The sequence below is a fragment of the Monodon monoceros genome, unplaced genomic scaffold (genome assembly GCF_005190385.1).
Source record: "Monodon monoceros isolate NGI ecotype Baffin Bay Population unplaced genomic scaffold, NGI_Narwhal_1 Super_Scaffold_21, whole genome shotgun sequence".
Lineage (NCBI taxonomy): Eukaryota > Metazoa > Chordata > Mammalia > Artiodactyla > Monodontidae > Monodon > Monodon monoceros.
The window spans coordinates 8666902-8682819 of record NW_021703778.1 but is presented as its reverse complement, the minus strand read 5'-3'; the positions used below and the strand labels follow the sequence as shown (position 1 = coordinate 8682819).

At 41.8% G+C, this 15918-nt stretch overlaps 1 protein-coding gene across 1 annotated transcript in view; it reads left to right on the top strand.

Moving 5' to 3' along the window:
* The first annotated feature begins 647 nt into the window (after window positions 1–647).
* The window catches only part of MCM10 (minichromosome maintenance 10 replication initiation factor), a 34441-nt gene continuing 19170 nt past the window's right edge, over window positions 648–15918 (top strand). The window contains exons 1-8 of the mRNA XM_029238673.1: window positions 648–682; window positions 2588–2675; window positions 8303–8644; window positions 9451–9555; window positions 9700–9837; window positions 11480–11651; window positions 13671–13836; window positions 15537–15704. Coding sequence (XP_029094506.1) covers window positions 2669–2675; window positions 8303–8644; window positions 9451–9555; window positions 9700–9837; window positions 11480–11651; window positions 13671–13836; window positions 15537–15704 — 1098 coding nt within the window. The 5' untranslated portion in view covers window positions 648–682; window positions 2588–2668. The remainder of the gene's footprint in view (window positions 683–2587; window positions 2676–8302; window positions 8645–9450; window positions 9556–9699; window positions 9838–11479; window positions 11652–13670; window positions 13837–15536; window positions 15705–15918) is intronic.

Sequence of the window (15918 nt, the reverse complement as noted above, 5' to 3'; positions counted from 1 at the left end):
AGTGGTTTCTACTGGGTCTAAGAATCTCTTCTAGTCTTTCCTCCTCATTTTACAGACGGTGACGACGGTCAGAGAGAGGTAAAAGTGGACCAGATTTTTGGTTTGTTTTTCAGTCCCATTATCTCAACTGAACACGAGGTTGTAAAATAACCAACCGAGCGAAATTATCAACCAGCCTGTTCAGACCTCTATACAGTCAACCCAGCCACAGGCAATCTGTGAGGGCAGGGGGAAGGTCTGCAGTGGGTTCCGCGGTTTGAGCCTCAATGTGCACGCTTCTCTGCGTCAAGCGTAAGAGAAAACGAGGCTCAGAACTGGATGACACGGTTAGTGCCGGAAAGTGTCAGGAACTAACTAACTTCTGACCTCCTTTGAACATACCGTACAGGGACAGTTCTACTTCCCGGCGCCTGTGGGGACGCTAGAACACTTACCGGAGGAAGCCAGGGCTGCACCGACCGGAAGTTCCCTTGCCCCCAACAAAGAGGGCGCCGGTCACGTGAGCCAATCAGATTGCTCTACGCAAGGGTCACCTTCTTCCCGCCCCCCCCCGCGGTTGTTTCCGCCAAGACCTCTGAAGCAGCCAATCAGTGCAGCCCCGAGCCGGCGTGCGTCTGACGTCAGAGGCGTGGGGGCGGAGTCGAGTTGGAATTTTGGCGGTCTGGCTGTAGAAAGGGAAGGAGTGCAGAGCCGGTTAAGGTGCGGGTCTGCGACTGTTGAGGGGCAGGGTGAGGGACTGCCCGCGCGCGTCTGTGGGAGAGTTTAGCGAGCTCCGAAGGCGGGAGGCGCGGAGTCCGGGGGCGCTCAGGTGGGCGAGACTGGAATTGGGCGAGCGCGGGGGCGACCTGGGCCGAGCGCGGGGCCGGGCGCGGGGGTGGGCGCTGAGTGCTGAGCGGCGGAGGTTCCGGGGCTGGGGTTGCGGGGAGTTCCGAAATGCACCGAGAGGTGCCAGGTGTTCGGCCGTCCAGGCTATTTAAGGGTCCAGTTTCTTCTTTTTAAAGGTAACCTTTTAAGACGCTTGCTAAACGCGTGCCGTGTGTACTGTGTCTTATTCATTCATTCACTTGTTCAAATTGATGATTTGCTAATAGCTACTGAATGCGTCACCCATCACTTCAGCCTTCGTGAAGTTTACACTTAAAAGTGGCTAACAGGTAACAGACAGGTACACCATAGTGGAATGTGCAATAAAGTCGTGAAAAGGAGGAGGTGAGAGGGTTCCAGGGGCCTGGTCAGATAGGGTGGTCTGGAAGGCTTAGAAAAATGGAGAGTTAAGCAGAGACTGAGGGATGAGAAGGAACTAGGGGAGAGCTTTTCAAAGAACCTGAGGCCCCAAAGCACTTGTGTGTTCAAGAAGTTGAAAGCAGGCTAGTCTGGCTGGAGCATCCTCCGTGGGGGGGAGGGGGGCGGAGTGGTTTTAGAAGAAACTGAGGAAGTGGAAGTAGGTGGGAGAGAGAGTAGCCATTGCCTCGCAGGAACTTTTGTAAATTTTGTTCTAAGGGCAATGGAAAAACCGTTAAAGAAATTTTATCAAGGGAATGCTGCCATCTGACTTAACGTTCCTAAAAGACTACTAAGGAAAGAAAAGATTACTGTAGCTTTTGTACAGAGGATACATTACAGAGACAGGGAGACCAATACAGGAAGCTAACACGGTAGTCCGGGCAAAAGATTGATGGTGGCTTGGACTAGGCTTTTTGCCAGTGAAATTGGGGAGAAGTAAAAGATTTGAGCAATATACTGGAGATAGAACCCCTAGCACTTGTCGGATGGTCCTAGGTGTGAGGGTGAGGAAGGGTGCGTGGGTTTTTTCGGGGGAAAACAGGATTGGTTATACAAATAAACAAGAACAGTTTGCTCCTACCTAGCCCTCAGGAAGCTTACAATCCCGCAGATTCCCCAGTAGACAACACAGTGCAGGGTCCATAGAACCTGCATGACGGGTCCTTAGAAATGTTTGCTGAATAAGTGAAAAGAAAGCACCATAATTAATACTTGACATCGGACTTACCAAGGTCATATAGGGCCCATGTAAGTTAAGCAGTAGCCTAGAAAAATTTATATTTTCTTCTTGCAGTTCTAAAAACCATTTTAAATGAAAAAAGGAAAGTGCGCAGAATTATATGACTTTATCCTAATTGGCTATGCCAACTATTCCTCTGAGCTTTGCTAACTAGTACTGAATCGAAATCTTCATGTGACTAAGGCTGCAACTAAGTAGAACCACACAATAGGCTCTTATGGACAATGTAGACCTCAGGTGTGTTACAAGAAATAAAACATAATAGCCCTACTATTTAGACCAGCCTTCATAATACCTGTTCACAATTTGTCTCATCTGTGTAACCTAATATCAAACAAACTATACCTCAACCGAGTTTCTGTAACCATAGCTTGGAGACAAGAAAAGGAACTGCTTCCATACTAGGAGGCAGATGGTGTTGGCGGTGGGGTGAGAAATAGCCAGAGTCTGCATGAATTCTGAGCTCGAGCCCCTACAATTTGTAGGCTTCTGGGTTTGCTGGATACGCGTGCGATGTGAGAGAGAAGACTCAAGGGTGTCTTTTCTTATGTTCATTTCACGCAGCCAAGGTCCTGCATCTCCTGCCGTCTACTGGGCACGTGACCCTGCCTCACAGCTCTCCATCTCCACTGTTCTCTTGCCAGCATGGATGGTGAGTCCTAGCCGTTTTCTCAGTTCCTCTTTGTTTCATGGAAAATCACTCTCGTGTTCATGGGCTTGTTGTTACTTATTCCACTTATAAAATAGTGAAAATCGCTGCCCTCCCCTCAAGCACTGTCTGTTTCGAAAGAAATCTCACTTCAGTCAGTGAATGTTATTTGTTTTAATCAGGTGAGATTTCTGTTCCTGACAGCACTGATTGTCTTTCATAATAACGGTAGTTGACATGTACTTACAATATGCCAAGCACTGCTCGAAGATCTTACGTATACAGTTGGCCTTCCATATCTGCGGATTCAACCAACTGCACATAGAAAATATTCGAGAAAAAAAATCCAGAAAGTTCCAAAAAACAAAACCTGAATTTGCTGAGAGCCGGCAAGTATTTACATAGCATTTTCATTGTATTAGGTATTATAAATCACCTAGAGGTGATTTAAAGTGTACGGGAGGATGTTCATAGCTTATATGCAAATACTACGCTATTTTATATAAGGGACTTGAGCATCTATGGATTTTGGTATCCATGCGGGATCCTGGAACACATGCCCTGTGGATACCAGAGATGACTGTATTAACTGATTTTACCCTCACAGCAACTATTTTATAGACAGGAAGACAGATGTCTGAGTGACTTGTCACAAGTGAAACTGTCAGAGGCAGGGATTTGAACCCAGGCAGCCCACGTCGGAGTTCACATTTGATATTGAAATCTGTTGAAATGGTTTTAGTCTAGCTCTGACTTAAATTCTTACAGTGCTTTTAAATTTTGTTCATCTTGTAGGGATGCGTGCAAAATATTTACCTAGCAAAGTGATGTTGCTCTAATTAGCAGAGCTTAGCCTGAGGGCAGCACAAAAATGATTGTGCTGGCTGTGAAGAGACCCTAGCAAGTAAAATGCATTATTTTTCTGGTTGTGTAATTTTGTTTATTATTTTTCAAAATTTTTATTGGGGTATAGTTGATGTATAGTGTTGTGTTAGTTTCAGGTGTACTCTGGCTGGTAATTTTAAAGCCCAAGTTTGTTACACTTTGCCTTTTAAAAAAATTAAAACCAAACGTTGAAATTCATCGCACTGTGATAATATGTGAGATTGATTGTACCATTGGTATAATGATAGTTTCCTATTTCTTAAAATCACCAAATTACCTACAGAGCCATTGATGTAATACAAAGTGTAACTTTTTGCTGTGAGGTGGTCATGAGAAGAAGTGGTGAATGGGTCCATGTTCTCTCAGAAATCACTGTATCTAAAAAAAGTCTCATTTGGTTGGCATGGCTTCACAATTTGGTCCAGTACAGACGAAATCAAAAAGTTTCCTGGTGCTGGGTGCTGTTGAACAACATCCATGTTTACTTGCTAGTAGAGAGAGCAAGATAATAAAAAAACAAGTAGGGAAATATCAGGTAGTTGGTAAGATGGGAGGCGCTGGAACGAGCTTGGATGCTGAGAGGAATGCGCCAGGAGACAGGGAAGAACCGGTGATGTGGGAGAGAGCTGGTGATTGTCACCCGAAGTCCTGGAGAAGCTGAAAGTAGTGGGAACCAGTGTCTAAATGGAGAAATGGGCCAGAAATAGGACCCGACACTTCATCTGTCGTCGCTGGAGGAAAAGCAGAGAATACAGGTTCAGGTTTGGTAGTGAAAGATGATGAAGTGATTGCTTCTATGTTTTTTCCTATAAAATACGAAACAAAATCAGTCAGCCAAGATTAAAGTGGGAGGAGAGGGCATCAGAGGTTTAAGGAGAAACGTGTGAAGGAGTTAGAGAACAGGGAAGCAAGTGTATCAGGGAAGTGTGAGGATTTTTAAGCAGTATTGACGGCCCGTTTGTTATTGGTGGGTGTATATTTAAAGTTAAACCAGTCATGGTGGTGGGTCTTTGTTCAGGAAAGTTCACCAGCTGCAGTGCAGGCAGGGACGTGGTGGCCTCTCGGATTTCATCAGGGTTAAGAACCATGAGGGCAAGAGAGACAAGCAGGGGAGTTAAGAAGCTTTAGAAGGCAGTGATTATAATGATAGAACATGGATCCAAAGTGAGGAGATGGGGTATGAGGGTGGTAAAAACACTGTAGGAGGGTCGATAGATTTGGACATCTTTTTTTTAACTTTTATTGGAGAATAGTTGATTTATAATGTTGTTTAGTTCCAGGTGTACTGCAAAGTGAATCAGTTATACATATATTCACTCTTTTTATTTTTTTTCTTAAGATTCTTTTCCCATATAGGCCATTACAGAATATTGAGTAGAGTTCCCTGTACTATACAGCAAGTTCTTATTAGTTATCTCTTTTATATATAGCAACGTGTATATGTCAGTCCCAATCTCCCAATTTATCCCTCCGCCCACCCCCATTATCCCTGGCAACCATAAGTTTGTTTTTTCCATCTGTAACTCTACTTCTGTTTTGTAAATAAGTTCATTTGTACCCTTGTTTTTTAGATTCCACATATAAGTGATATCATATGATATTTGTCTTTCTGTGTCTGATTTACTTCACTCAGTATGACAATCTCTAGGTCCATCCATGTTGCTGCAAATGGCATTGTTTTGTTCTTTTTTATTGCTGAGTAATATTCCATTGTATTGAATATATATATATGTACCACATCTTCTTTATCCATTCCTCTGTTAATGGACATTTAGGTTGTTTCCATGTCCTGGCTATTGTAAATAGAGCTGCAATGAACATTGTGGTACATGACTCTTTTTGAATTATGGTTTTCTCAGGGTATATGCCCAGTAGTGGGATTGCTGGGTCATATGGTAGTTCTATTTGTAGTTTTTTAAGGAACCTCCATACTGTTCTCCATAGTGGCTGTATCAATTTACATTCCCACCAACAGTGCAAGAGGGTTCCCTTTTCTCCACACCCTCTCCAGCATTTATTGTTTGTAGATTTTTTGATGATGGCCATTCTGACCAGTGTGAGTTGATAGCACAGTGTAGTTTTGATTTGAACATCTTTAAGTGCAGGAGATGGCGATGGGAGCACTAGAGTGAGTTGGCAGAAGGATAGGATGTGGGGTTCAGAGTGGGAAGCTTGAAATCAGGATCTCAGAGGTAGGCTGTACCTTTGCTGTGATGACACGGAATGACCTTGGGAGTAAGTGGCTAAGATGAGGGGAGGACAGGACCATTGAAGGTGAGGTCAGGAAACCGAGAGACGAAGGCATTGGCTGGATCATCCTTGTGCAGGTTGTAGTGACTGAGAATGGTGACAGCAGTAGAGATGGAGGGGAAGAGGGAGGCATCCAAAGGGAAATCAGTCGGTGACAGCAACCAGGAGGGGATCTTGATGAAAAAAATCTTCCGTCATGAACTGTGGCTTGAAGAAAGTTAAAAGGGGACTTCCCTGGTGGCGCAGTGGTTGAGAGTCCGCCTGCCGATGCAGGGGATGCGGGTTCATGCCCCGGTCCGGCCCGTGAGCCATGGCCGCTGAGCCTGCGCGTCCGGAGCCTGTGCTCCACAATGGGAGAGGCCACAACAGTGAGAGGCCCGCGTACCGCAAAAAAAAAGAAAAGAAAAGAAAAGAAAAGAGGTTCCAGAGTGAACAGGGATAAGCAAAGAAGACGTCAGAACTCTGGAGTTGATCGCCAGATATCTATTGCATGCTTAGTGCGTGCTGGACACTGTTCCAGCATTTGCAGTGTGGATGAGTAAAAAACTTCCACTCAAGAGGGTCACAGGGCAGCCAGATTTTTGTTGTAAGAGCCACTGAAGATATAGGAAATGGGCTGGTAGTAGATTCTGTTGGGTCCAGAGAGCAGATCCCAGGAGTTTGGGAGCAAGGATGGTGGAAGATGGGGTCAGTATAACATGGAGAAGACAGATGATTTGGGGTGGTGACCGAGGTAAACTGGGATGGAAGGCATCACGGGATCAGCCCTGGTTCTCTCATGAATAGATGGGTTCAAGGCCCAGAGTGTGGAGCCACTAGGCAACCTTTTTCACCTGTGGCTCCCAGTGGTGTGGGCCCAGGCCTCTTCCGGGGTGTGCTCTTTACAGCAGCTTGGAACGGGGGAGAGAGGAGGGCTTCTTGGCTCCGTTTGGGGGTGTGGTGATCTCAGCTGGCGCCTAGGGAGTCTCACGGGCTCTTCTCACTTGCTGCACCCTGCAGTCTTGGAGTCTTTGTTGACTAAGAAATTCAGACTGATTGTTAGGCAACCTCTGTCTTTAAGCTTTAGACTCTTTCATCAGATTCTAGGCCTTGCGTTTGGCTATTGGCTCATTTCCTTCTGGTAAGGGAGCATAGAGCAGTGGAAAGGATATTGGTTTACTGATCTAGAGATCTCCATCCTAACCCAGGCTCCTGTGCTGACCTGTTTCACCATGTGATCCTGAACAGACCCTTAACCTCTCTAGGTTTCAGCCCCTGTCTTTCGAGGGAGGGGGTGCATCACATATTCTTAATGTTTTTGCTTTAAATGCCTCTGATTTTATAAAGGAATCATGCCCAAATAGGGGAAAAAATGAGCAAACAAAATAAACAGATAAATCAAGAAAGAAGAAATCCAACTGGCCAGTAAACATAAGCAGTTCTCTACCTCACCAGTAATCCTGGAAATGCCAATCAAAGCAGCAAGCTACCTATTCATCAGATTAGCAGAACATCTTAGATGATGTACCAGATGTTGGTGAGGCAGTAGGGAGAAACTCTCACAAATGTGCAGGAAGGTAGATAATGTGCTTGCAGCCTAGTTTGTAGTGGGAAAAAATTAGAACTAGCCCGTTTATTGGAAAATGGCCTTTATTGGAAAATGGGTGAGTAAAACGTGATACAGTCTTACCGTGGAATACTATACAGCAGTTGAAAGAAATAAACTACAACGATATTTTGATTTGGATCAATCTTACATGCAATGTTGAATGAAACCAGGATAGGAGTAACACGTACAGTGTGAAATAATCTATATAAATATTTTTAAAGCAACCGAATACTATGTTAATGAATACTTATATATTTATGTTAAAAGTATGAAGAATGGCCTCGAGTGATATAGCAAAATTATGACAGTGATTGCAATGGGGCCTGGAGCCAGCCAGTGGTAAGGAGTTGGGACAAGATTTGACGTGATAAACCTCTTAAACTTTTTGTTTCCCAATGATTTAATGTAAAAGCTAAAAGCAAACATGATAAAATGTTAATGATGGCTAATTCTGGGTGACAGGGTATGAATACATTTAATATAATGCTTTGTAACTTTCTATAGTTTTTAAAAATTGCTCAGACGATTAAAAAGTGAGGGAATATATCCATCTAGAACCTAAATGTATACTTAGCGTGTTTTTCAGTTATTCCCTTGTGGGTTGAATTTCGTTTGCAGGAAGTGTCTGATTAGCTGAAGTAGCACAGGTAAACAGATCTAGCCCAGTGGCTGCCCACGGTGGTCACTAAGCAGATACTGGCTCCTGCTTTCTTAGCCCAGTGCCCTCCAAGAAGCACTTGGGGAGAGCAGAGGTAGAAACAAGAACAATACTTATACCAGGCAAAATGATGAATCTGCCGAGTCATTTTAACTGCCTTATGAATGTTGAATGTTTTAACTCTGCTTGTCAAAGGCTGTTTTTCACAGGTAGTCTTTCTTTCTTTGCTTTTTCTTCTTTTTCCCATAGGGGAGGAGGATGATTTGTCTCTGCTGACCGCACTGCTGGAGGAGAATGAGTCGGCCTTGGACTGTAATTCAGAAGAGAGTCAGCCCTTGACCCAGCAAGATGGTGAACCTGATGCATTCGATGAGCTCTTTGATGCTGACGGTGATGGTGAATCTTACACAGAGGAGCCTGATGAGGGTGAAGTGGAAAAGGCTGAAGACCAAAAGGAGAATTTGGATGCTCTCTTTGGAGACGTGGATGACTTAGAAGATGAGGAAGAAGCTCCTACATCACAATCAACGAACAACAGGGTCCTCCCTGTTCCTGCCCCCAGTCAAGGGAAAACTAATCAGGAATTGCAAGGTGCCCTACCACTTGCTTTCTCTAATTCCTTTACAGTAGCCCTGATGAAGACCGCCCATCTGACAGCTTTCCTCAAAATAGCTGCCGAGTCAGGGGTAGAGGTAAATGACTTTGCCAAGAACATTGTACGAGTTAGTGGAGCGAGCATTTAAAGCCAGCATCAGAGGGTACAGAGGCCCCCTTATATCGGGGTCAGCCAGGTGTGACTGATCCTTCGCAGAATGGCTCTAACATTTCTCACGCTCATTACAGAAAAATAATACTTCAGGATTTAGCAAAGGGAGCCAGGGACAAGACTACAAAGCAGCTACACATTTTACTTCAGCAGAAGACCATTTCTGAACACGCACATTGAGGACTGCCATTTCCTTATTCCTGGCATCTTTCTTATATATTTTTAAATTACAGTAAAATTCTGCTCTAATCAATGGGCTATTTCTTCTAATACAGGAGCCAGCATTTATTATATTAATTATGGTACTTGATTTACGAAATAAATATAATCATTTCTTGACTCTTAAGAACCTGTCAACCATGGACATGTATCTGTGATTATCTGTCAGTAGTACAAATTCATAACCAGCTTTGGTATTAGAGATTTGATTACTGGAAATAATCATGTTTCTTTCTCTGAGGGGACCCCTTTGAAGTGCAAAAGTTAATTGTGAGTTTTCGGTATGTGATTCTATTGTGGGTCTCAAGGTTGTGGAGGTGATGGGTGGACATCAAAAATCATTTCAGCACTTTCATCATGTATAATATTTCCTCTGGTCTGGTTCTTAAATCAATATATTTTTCTTCCCTAGATGAATTAAGGAAGTTGCAAGAGCAAATGAAGTCCTTACAAGAACAGCTGAAACTAGCTACAATTAAACAGCCTGCAAGTCCAGCCCGTCTGCATAAAACCCCAGGTAATCAGACTAATTCTAAGGATAGTATGCATTTCTCTTACGAAGAAATTATAACATTACTTCTGCATCCAACTCCTGGTAAAATGGTTTTTGAGCCCCTTTCTAAATTTTCTTTACTAATTTCTTTTACTTTTAATCAAGTAGATAAGTCTCCACGTCCCCCTCTTAAGGAGAAGAAAGTTCAGAGAATTCAGGAGTCGTCGCGCTTTTCTGCAGAGCTTGACGTCCCTACTCTACCAAAACCCAAGCGGGTGGCTCGGACACCAAAAGTTTCACCTGCAGGTGTAGTACTTGAGGCCTCCCTGGCTTCTCACTGCTTGAGTTCTGTTTGCAATATATTTTGGCAACGTCATGTATGTGTGTATGTGTGTGTGTGTTTTGGTGTATCTTACCTGCCCACTGAGAAAAGTAAGTTTCCTGGGAATGGAAACCATATGCTATACTTCCTAATCTTTCTCTTCATCTCAAAGTGCTTAGAAAATCCTTAGGTAGAGAATAGATATTTAACTAAACGCTTAGTGGATTCATTATTTTTTTAGCTGTTATAGCCCTATAGATGACTTGAATTATAGTCAAGTATAACCACTGGGCTGAGTTCTTATGCTAGCAATCTAGAGATTTAATCTTCAGACTGTGAGACTGATCCCCTTATAAAATGATCAAGTTTTATTTGAAGCCAGGTTGTTTCAAACTAGAAGGTCCATTCTTTAGAAAAGGCTTCTTTGCCAGGAGTATAGAATGGTACTCAAAATCCTATTTCAGCACGTACATATATACACACAAAATAAAATGAAAAAGATTTATAAGCTCTATGTATTGGTTTTGTTGTATTGCCTTTTTGCCCAAAGTGATTATTCTTTGGAAGGTCTAAGACAGAATGGTCTGGAGATAACATAGTTTAGAGTAAGCAACATTTTATTGATCACACATGTTCAGAGAGGCCCTTTTCATTACAATATGATATATATGGCTCAATAGGACAGAATAGCTGTAGGCTCCTAGTGTTCGTATTTATTTGACAACAAATTATATATTCCATGTATCCACTTATTAATAGTGTTTATCCCCTTAGGACCTTTGGTATATTACTAAGCTGTTTTATTAGGCAATGTCCAAAGTTGGGTTTTGAAGGGATGGGTCAAGGGCATGGTTTCTGGAGATTCTAAAGTTCTAGGGTTGTCCTGGCCCCTGGCTTGCGAGAAGTGATCCAAAGTCGCTTTGAAGGTAAACAACAATCTTACTTAAGAGAGAGAGAGACTTTATTAAGGAGAGTACCCAAGCTTTCTGACCCTCAGGAGCATTATCAAATGCTTCTAAAATATGAAAAGTAACCATGTCAGAATACCCTGGGCCCCCTAATTACGCCACCCCCCAAGCAATATGGGATTGAAATGAAATGAAACAAGAGATAAGAAAACAAAGGAGCTAACTTCGGATGTTTTTCAGGTAGAATTTGACCCTGTGCATACATCTCCACTAATTACTGATTTCTGTAGGAGGTCTCTACCTCCCTTGTGGAATCTTCTGCAGTGCTCTGTATGTGGTGAATACTCAGTAAATGGCTTTGCCCAGAGGAACAGTGTTTTAGAGCAGCACTGCTGCAGCAGCCACTGGCTACATGTGGCTAAGTAGACTAAATTAGGCATCATTTCCTTAGCTACACCCGTCAGTTTCAAGTGGGCAGTGTCCGCCTGTGGCTGGTGGCCGCCACGCTGGACAGCGGCGCTATAAAACATTTTCATGCGCAGCCAGCTCTTTGGACCACACTGCGGAGATCTGGGGGTAGCACAGAAATGGTCCTGTGGGCTTGCTTTGTTCTCTCAAGATTTGGTTATTGCATATGTTGATTAAAAAAAGAAACAATTCCATTTAATGTTTAGTTATCAGTGTGGTTTTCTTTTTAATTTTTATGTTCATTTTTTAGAGCCCCAAAGCTCATCTTTCAGGATGACAAGTGCACCCTCCCAACCACTCCGAACAACTCCTGGGAACAAGCCTGGTGGGATGACGAGGGATCAGAGTGCAGGGACCCCCAGGAGCTCTGGGGAAACAACTCAGACAGTCTCCGTGGAAGCCTTCTCCGGCCTGAGGCTCAGGTCAGTAACTGTAACGGGCCTCTCACTCTGCTCATAGGCCCCACTAGATGCCTCTTCCTCCTTCCTAGGGACCTGGCCTTCCAGAAATAGTGTGTTTGTACCGCAGATCCGCATAAGACCTACAGCTCTTGAACTTGACCATACTAGGCCATCAGCACTGGGTTTGACTCATATATTTACGTATGAATGAGGAAAACTTTCTCTTGCTTGTGTAAAGAATAAAAGATATATGTTCATAAAAAGAGATCAGTAAATAATAAGTACTGTATTTAATCAGAAACTGATGGAAACAGTGATAGAGACTATTTTTAAACACCTAAAGGTATATACAGTTTAACCAGGATAGTAGTATCTTCTTACAGTTGATGTTAAGAGAAATAGCTGTGCTCTTCTTCTTCCTGATAACTTTTAAGGCCAATTTATATATTCTGTGTATCTGTTCCTTGGAGAAATTAAGATATTCAGTTAAAATAGGAATAAATCCCAGGATCAGTTCAGGGAAAAGCCTGGACTTTTAAATCTTCTGTGCTCTGCATCACTACTGCCTTGCATCTCCATTATTACTGCTCTTGAAGCCCAGGGCAGAGCAGTAACCCTTAACTCTGAAACCCGATTGCCTTTAGTACTGTCATATCTGAGTAGCCAGGTGCAGCCCCTCTAGAAGACCTGAGCTGTCAATCAAAAATAAAACTGCTAAGCTCTTAAATAGTTTATTATTAAGCAGGGGGAGAACAAGTGACTGCTAACATGCAGTAGAAGTTTATTGTAAAGACTCTGTACTCTCCAAAATTGGGGGGAAGATCAGTATCTTAATTACATTTGAGACAGTGTCGGAGGGACGGAATACAGTAAAAGCTCATTGAGGGGGCTCAGGGTTCTTTTTCAAGGTAAACGTGGCCCTCCTGAGATGATACTGCCTTTCCCAGTTGAAACTCCCTACAGATAATGAAAGACGTTGCTGATGTGAGCGTGCTGAACGTTTGAACTGTATGGAAGTAGATGAAGTTGAAACACTCAGCCAAAGCTTCTGAGGGGCCTACAAATTTAGCGGATTGCAGAATTGAGTCTCTCTAATTGTTCTACCTGAACCACAGAACCTAGAAATACTCCGAAGGATCACTGCCTGATAGTAACCTATTAACTTACAGAAATAAGGCAAAGAAAGGATTTCTTCACCTATGTCAGTGTTTCCCTCCTGAATATTCTTCATTGTTCAGAGGTAGCTCTTGGACTTTCTATTCTAGAAGCCTTCTGAAAGAGTCAGAAAGCATGTTTTTTCCTGTTTTCTCTTGTCCTTGAATATGTAATATGATCAAACATGGAACAGATGTTAATATTCTACTAGAGAAAAACAATTTGCAAATTCATGAGTTTTTAGCCACTCATTAGGAAAAAGAATATATTAATTGAAGCTAGGTTCAAAGCTTTTATTTATTATGTGAAAAGGTTGGCTTAAAGAAAACTAATTAGAAATAGTAGAACTTCTGAAATTCTTACAGAATTGATGGAATTGAAATATCTTATTTACTTAAGCAATTCATGATTTTGTATTAGAGTCAAGAGATTATTTTTAAAAGGATATTATAACTTTATATTAGAATTCATAAGAACTTAAAGAATTTGTGATCTTTATTTTCTACAGAGGTCCCAGTTCTAGATCCAAGGAAGAACAAACCTAGCTTTTAAAATTATCTCTCTCTCTCTTTTTTTTTTTTTTTTTTTTTTTGGCCGCACTGTGTGCCATGTGGGATCTTAGTTCCCTGACCAGAGATCAAACCCGTACCCCCTGCAGTGGAAGCACAGAGTTTAACCACTGGACCGCCAGGGAAGTCCCAAAATTATCTCATTTTTATCTGCTGTAAAAATATGTGCCTTGTCCATTACTACATAACTACACCTCCCTGAAAACAGGTGCTTTAGAGATTTCTGCCAATTACATCTGTGCTAACCAGTTTGCTACAGTGCCAGATAATCTCTTCTTAGAATAATAATCTACCAATCGCTGGTTTCTTGACCCAGGAAGCCTCGAGTATCCTCCACAGAAATGAACAAGAAAATGACTGGCCGAAGACTGATCAGACTATCTCAGCTCAAGGAAAAGATGGCAAGTGAGAAGCTGGAAGAAATAGACTGGGTGACATTTGGGGTCATATTGAAGAAAATCACTCCACAGAGTTCTAACAGCGTAAGCCATTTTATTGATTTCTCAGCTGTTTCATCACAGATTGACAGTGGGGACTCATATGTTCTTGATTTGTTACCCAGAGCCCATGAGTATTTCATTTTGAAGTCATTGCTAATAAGTTCCCAAGTTGCCACACCATCGTTGGGTTGGTACCCGAGGGGGAGATGTGTAAGGAGGGCCCTACTTAAAGAACATCTGGTTGTACAGGCTTCTTGGGCTTTTTACTGTCCGTGTCATTCTTTTTTACGTCACTTGTCATTGTTGATGCGTGTAGATGCCCCTATGGCACTGCAATCCCTTTTGTGCAAGGGAAGCAAGTCCTCAGAGAGGCTGAGTTCACAGATCCTTTGGAAGCTTTACTAGGTGTAAGATGTCAATTGCAACAGTCCTGAAATTGCTGGCTTGTGCCAGTACAGTATGGTATATTGAATTTGATGGATATTACAAAAGATGTAGCAACAGTTGACTGAGGCATAACAGGAAAATTATTTTATGGCCTGACAAGTCAGAAAATCTGGATGCTAAGCCTCGTTCTCCACTTAGCAGGAGTTGTGGCCTTAGGGTGGCCCTGAATCTTTCTTTGAGGACCTCCATTTCCTTACCTGTAAAATGAAGGAACTGGCTTTTGATTCAAAGGCTCTCGCTAAAATACTGCAAATAATCTTGCTCAAAACTAATTCATTCTCCAGTTTAGATCTTGGCCAACCTTAGATTTTTTTATGAGCTCTGACATGAGGGCTTGAGTTTCAGATTCTGAATCCTGCTCTAGCCCTGTTCTATCTCGCTAAATGTGAACAAGTCTGGTTTTCATTTGGTTAAGTTCCTAATTGGATCACTACTGGCTATAATGACAAGGAAATAATAGGTGTGAAATTTATCTGAACTCCTCTGTACAAATCCTTGGGAGAATAATTAGAATACTTGAGTCTAGGCGATAGCTCACCGTAACGTGTAACCATACCCACTCAGGGCTGCCTCTGAAATAACTTGATTCAATGTTGTGTGAATTATTTTGTTTAAAAAAAAAATCTGTAAACATGGAAGACATTCATATTATAAGTGGGCAGCATTTTGAGTTGCACTTCTTGATATGTCATAGTATTTCCAAAATTTTACAGTTAAATACAACTAGTTTTCTTTAAATGATGCTTTTTTCTTCTAAGCTAAGGAAAGATTTAGAAACATTAAGCTGAAACCTCCTTATTAATATTAATAACATAATCAGTGATAAATAATATTTACTAAATTTATATCAGTAAGTTCTTTTTTTTATTGAAGTATAGTTGATTTACAATGTTGTGTTAGTTTTTGGTATACAGCAAAGTGATCCAGTTATACATATATATATTCTTTTTCATATTCTTTTCCATTATGGTTTATTACAGGATATTGAATATTGTTCCCTGTGCTATACAGTAGTAGTCCTTGTTGTTTAAATATTTTATATATCATAGTTTGTATCTGCTAGTAACAAGTTTGCTATTGGCTTGCCTTTCTTCACCTTCATTTCTAAAATGAGAAGAGTCATACCAAAACCTAGAGAAAGGATTAATTTATAATTAACAGACATTCTGATGATTAGATATTCAGGGTGGGTTATACTTAGATATTTTTCCACAGTAGAACACTCGAACAGTAAATGGAGACATTGTAACCTGTTGTTCAAAATTTATTAAAAATAAGATAAATGTTTGCTCCAGGGGAAAACATTTAGCATCTGGCGACTGAATGATCTTCGTGACCTGACGCGGTACGTGTCACTGTTCCTGTTTGGAGAGGTTCACAAAGAACTCTGGAAGACTGAACAGGGTACCGTTGTAGGGCTGCTCAACGCGAACCCCATGAAGCCCAAGGATGGTTCAGAGGAGGTAAGGCTCTGTTTCCATGATTTTTTTTTTTTTTTTTTTTTTTGGTCTTTATAACTTAGCTGAGTTCTATCACAAACATTTATATTGGTCTACCTCCAGGTAATAAGTCAAGCTTTTATATTCTTTTGTCTCCATTAAACTGTTTTTTTGTTTATTCATCTACCCCTCACCCACCAATATTCTGAATTTCAGACTACTCTAGAGTATTTCATAA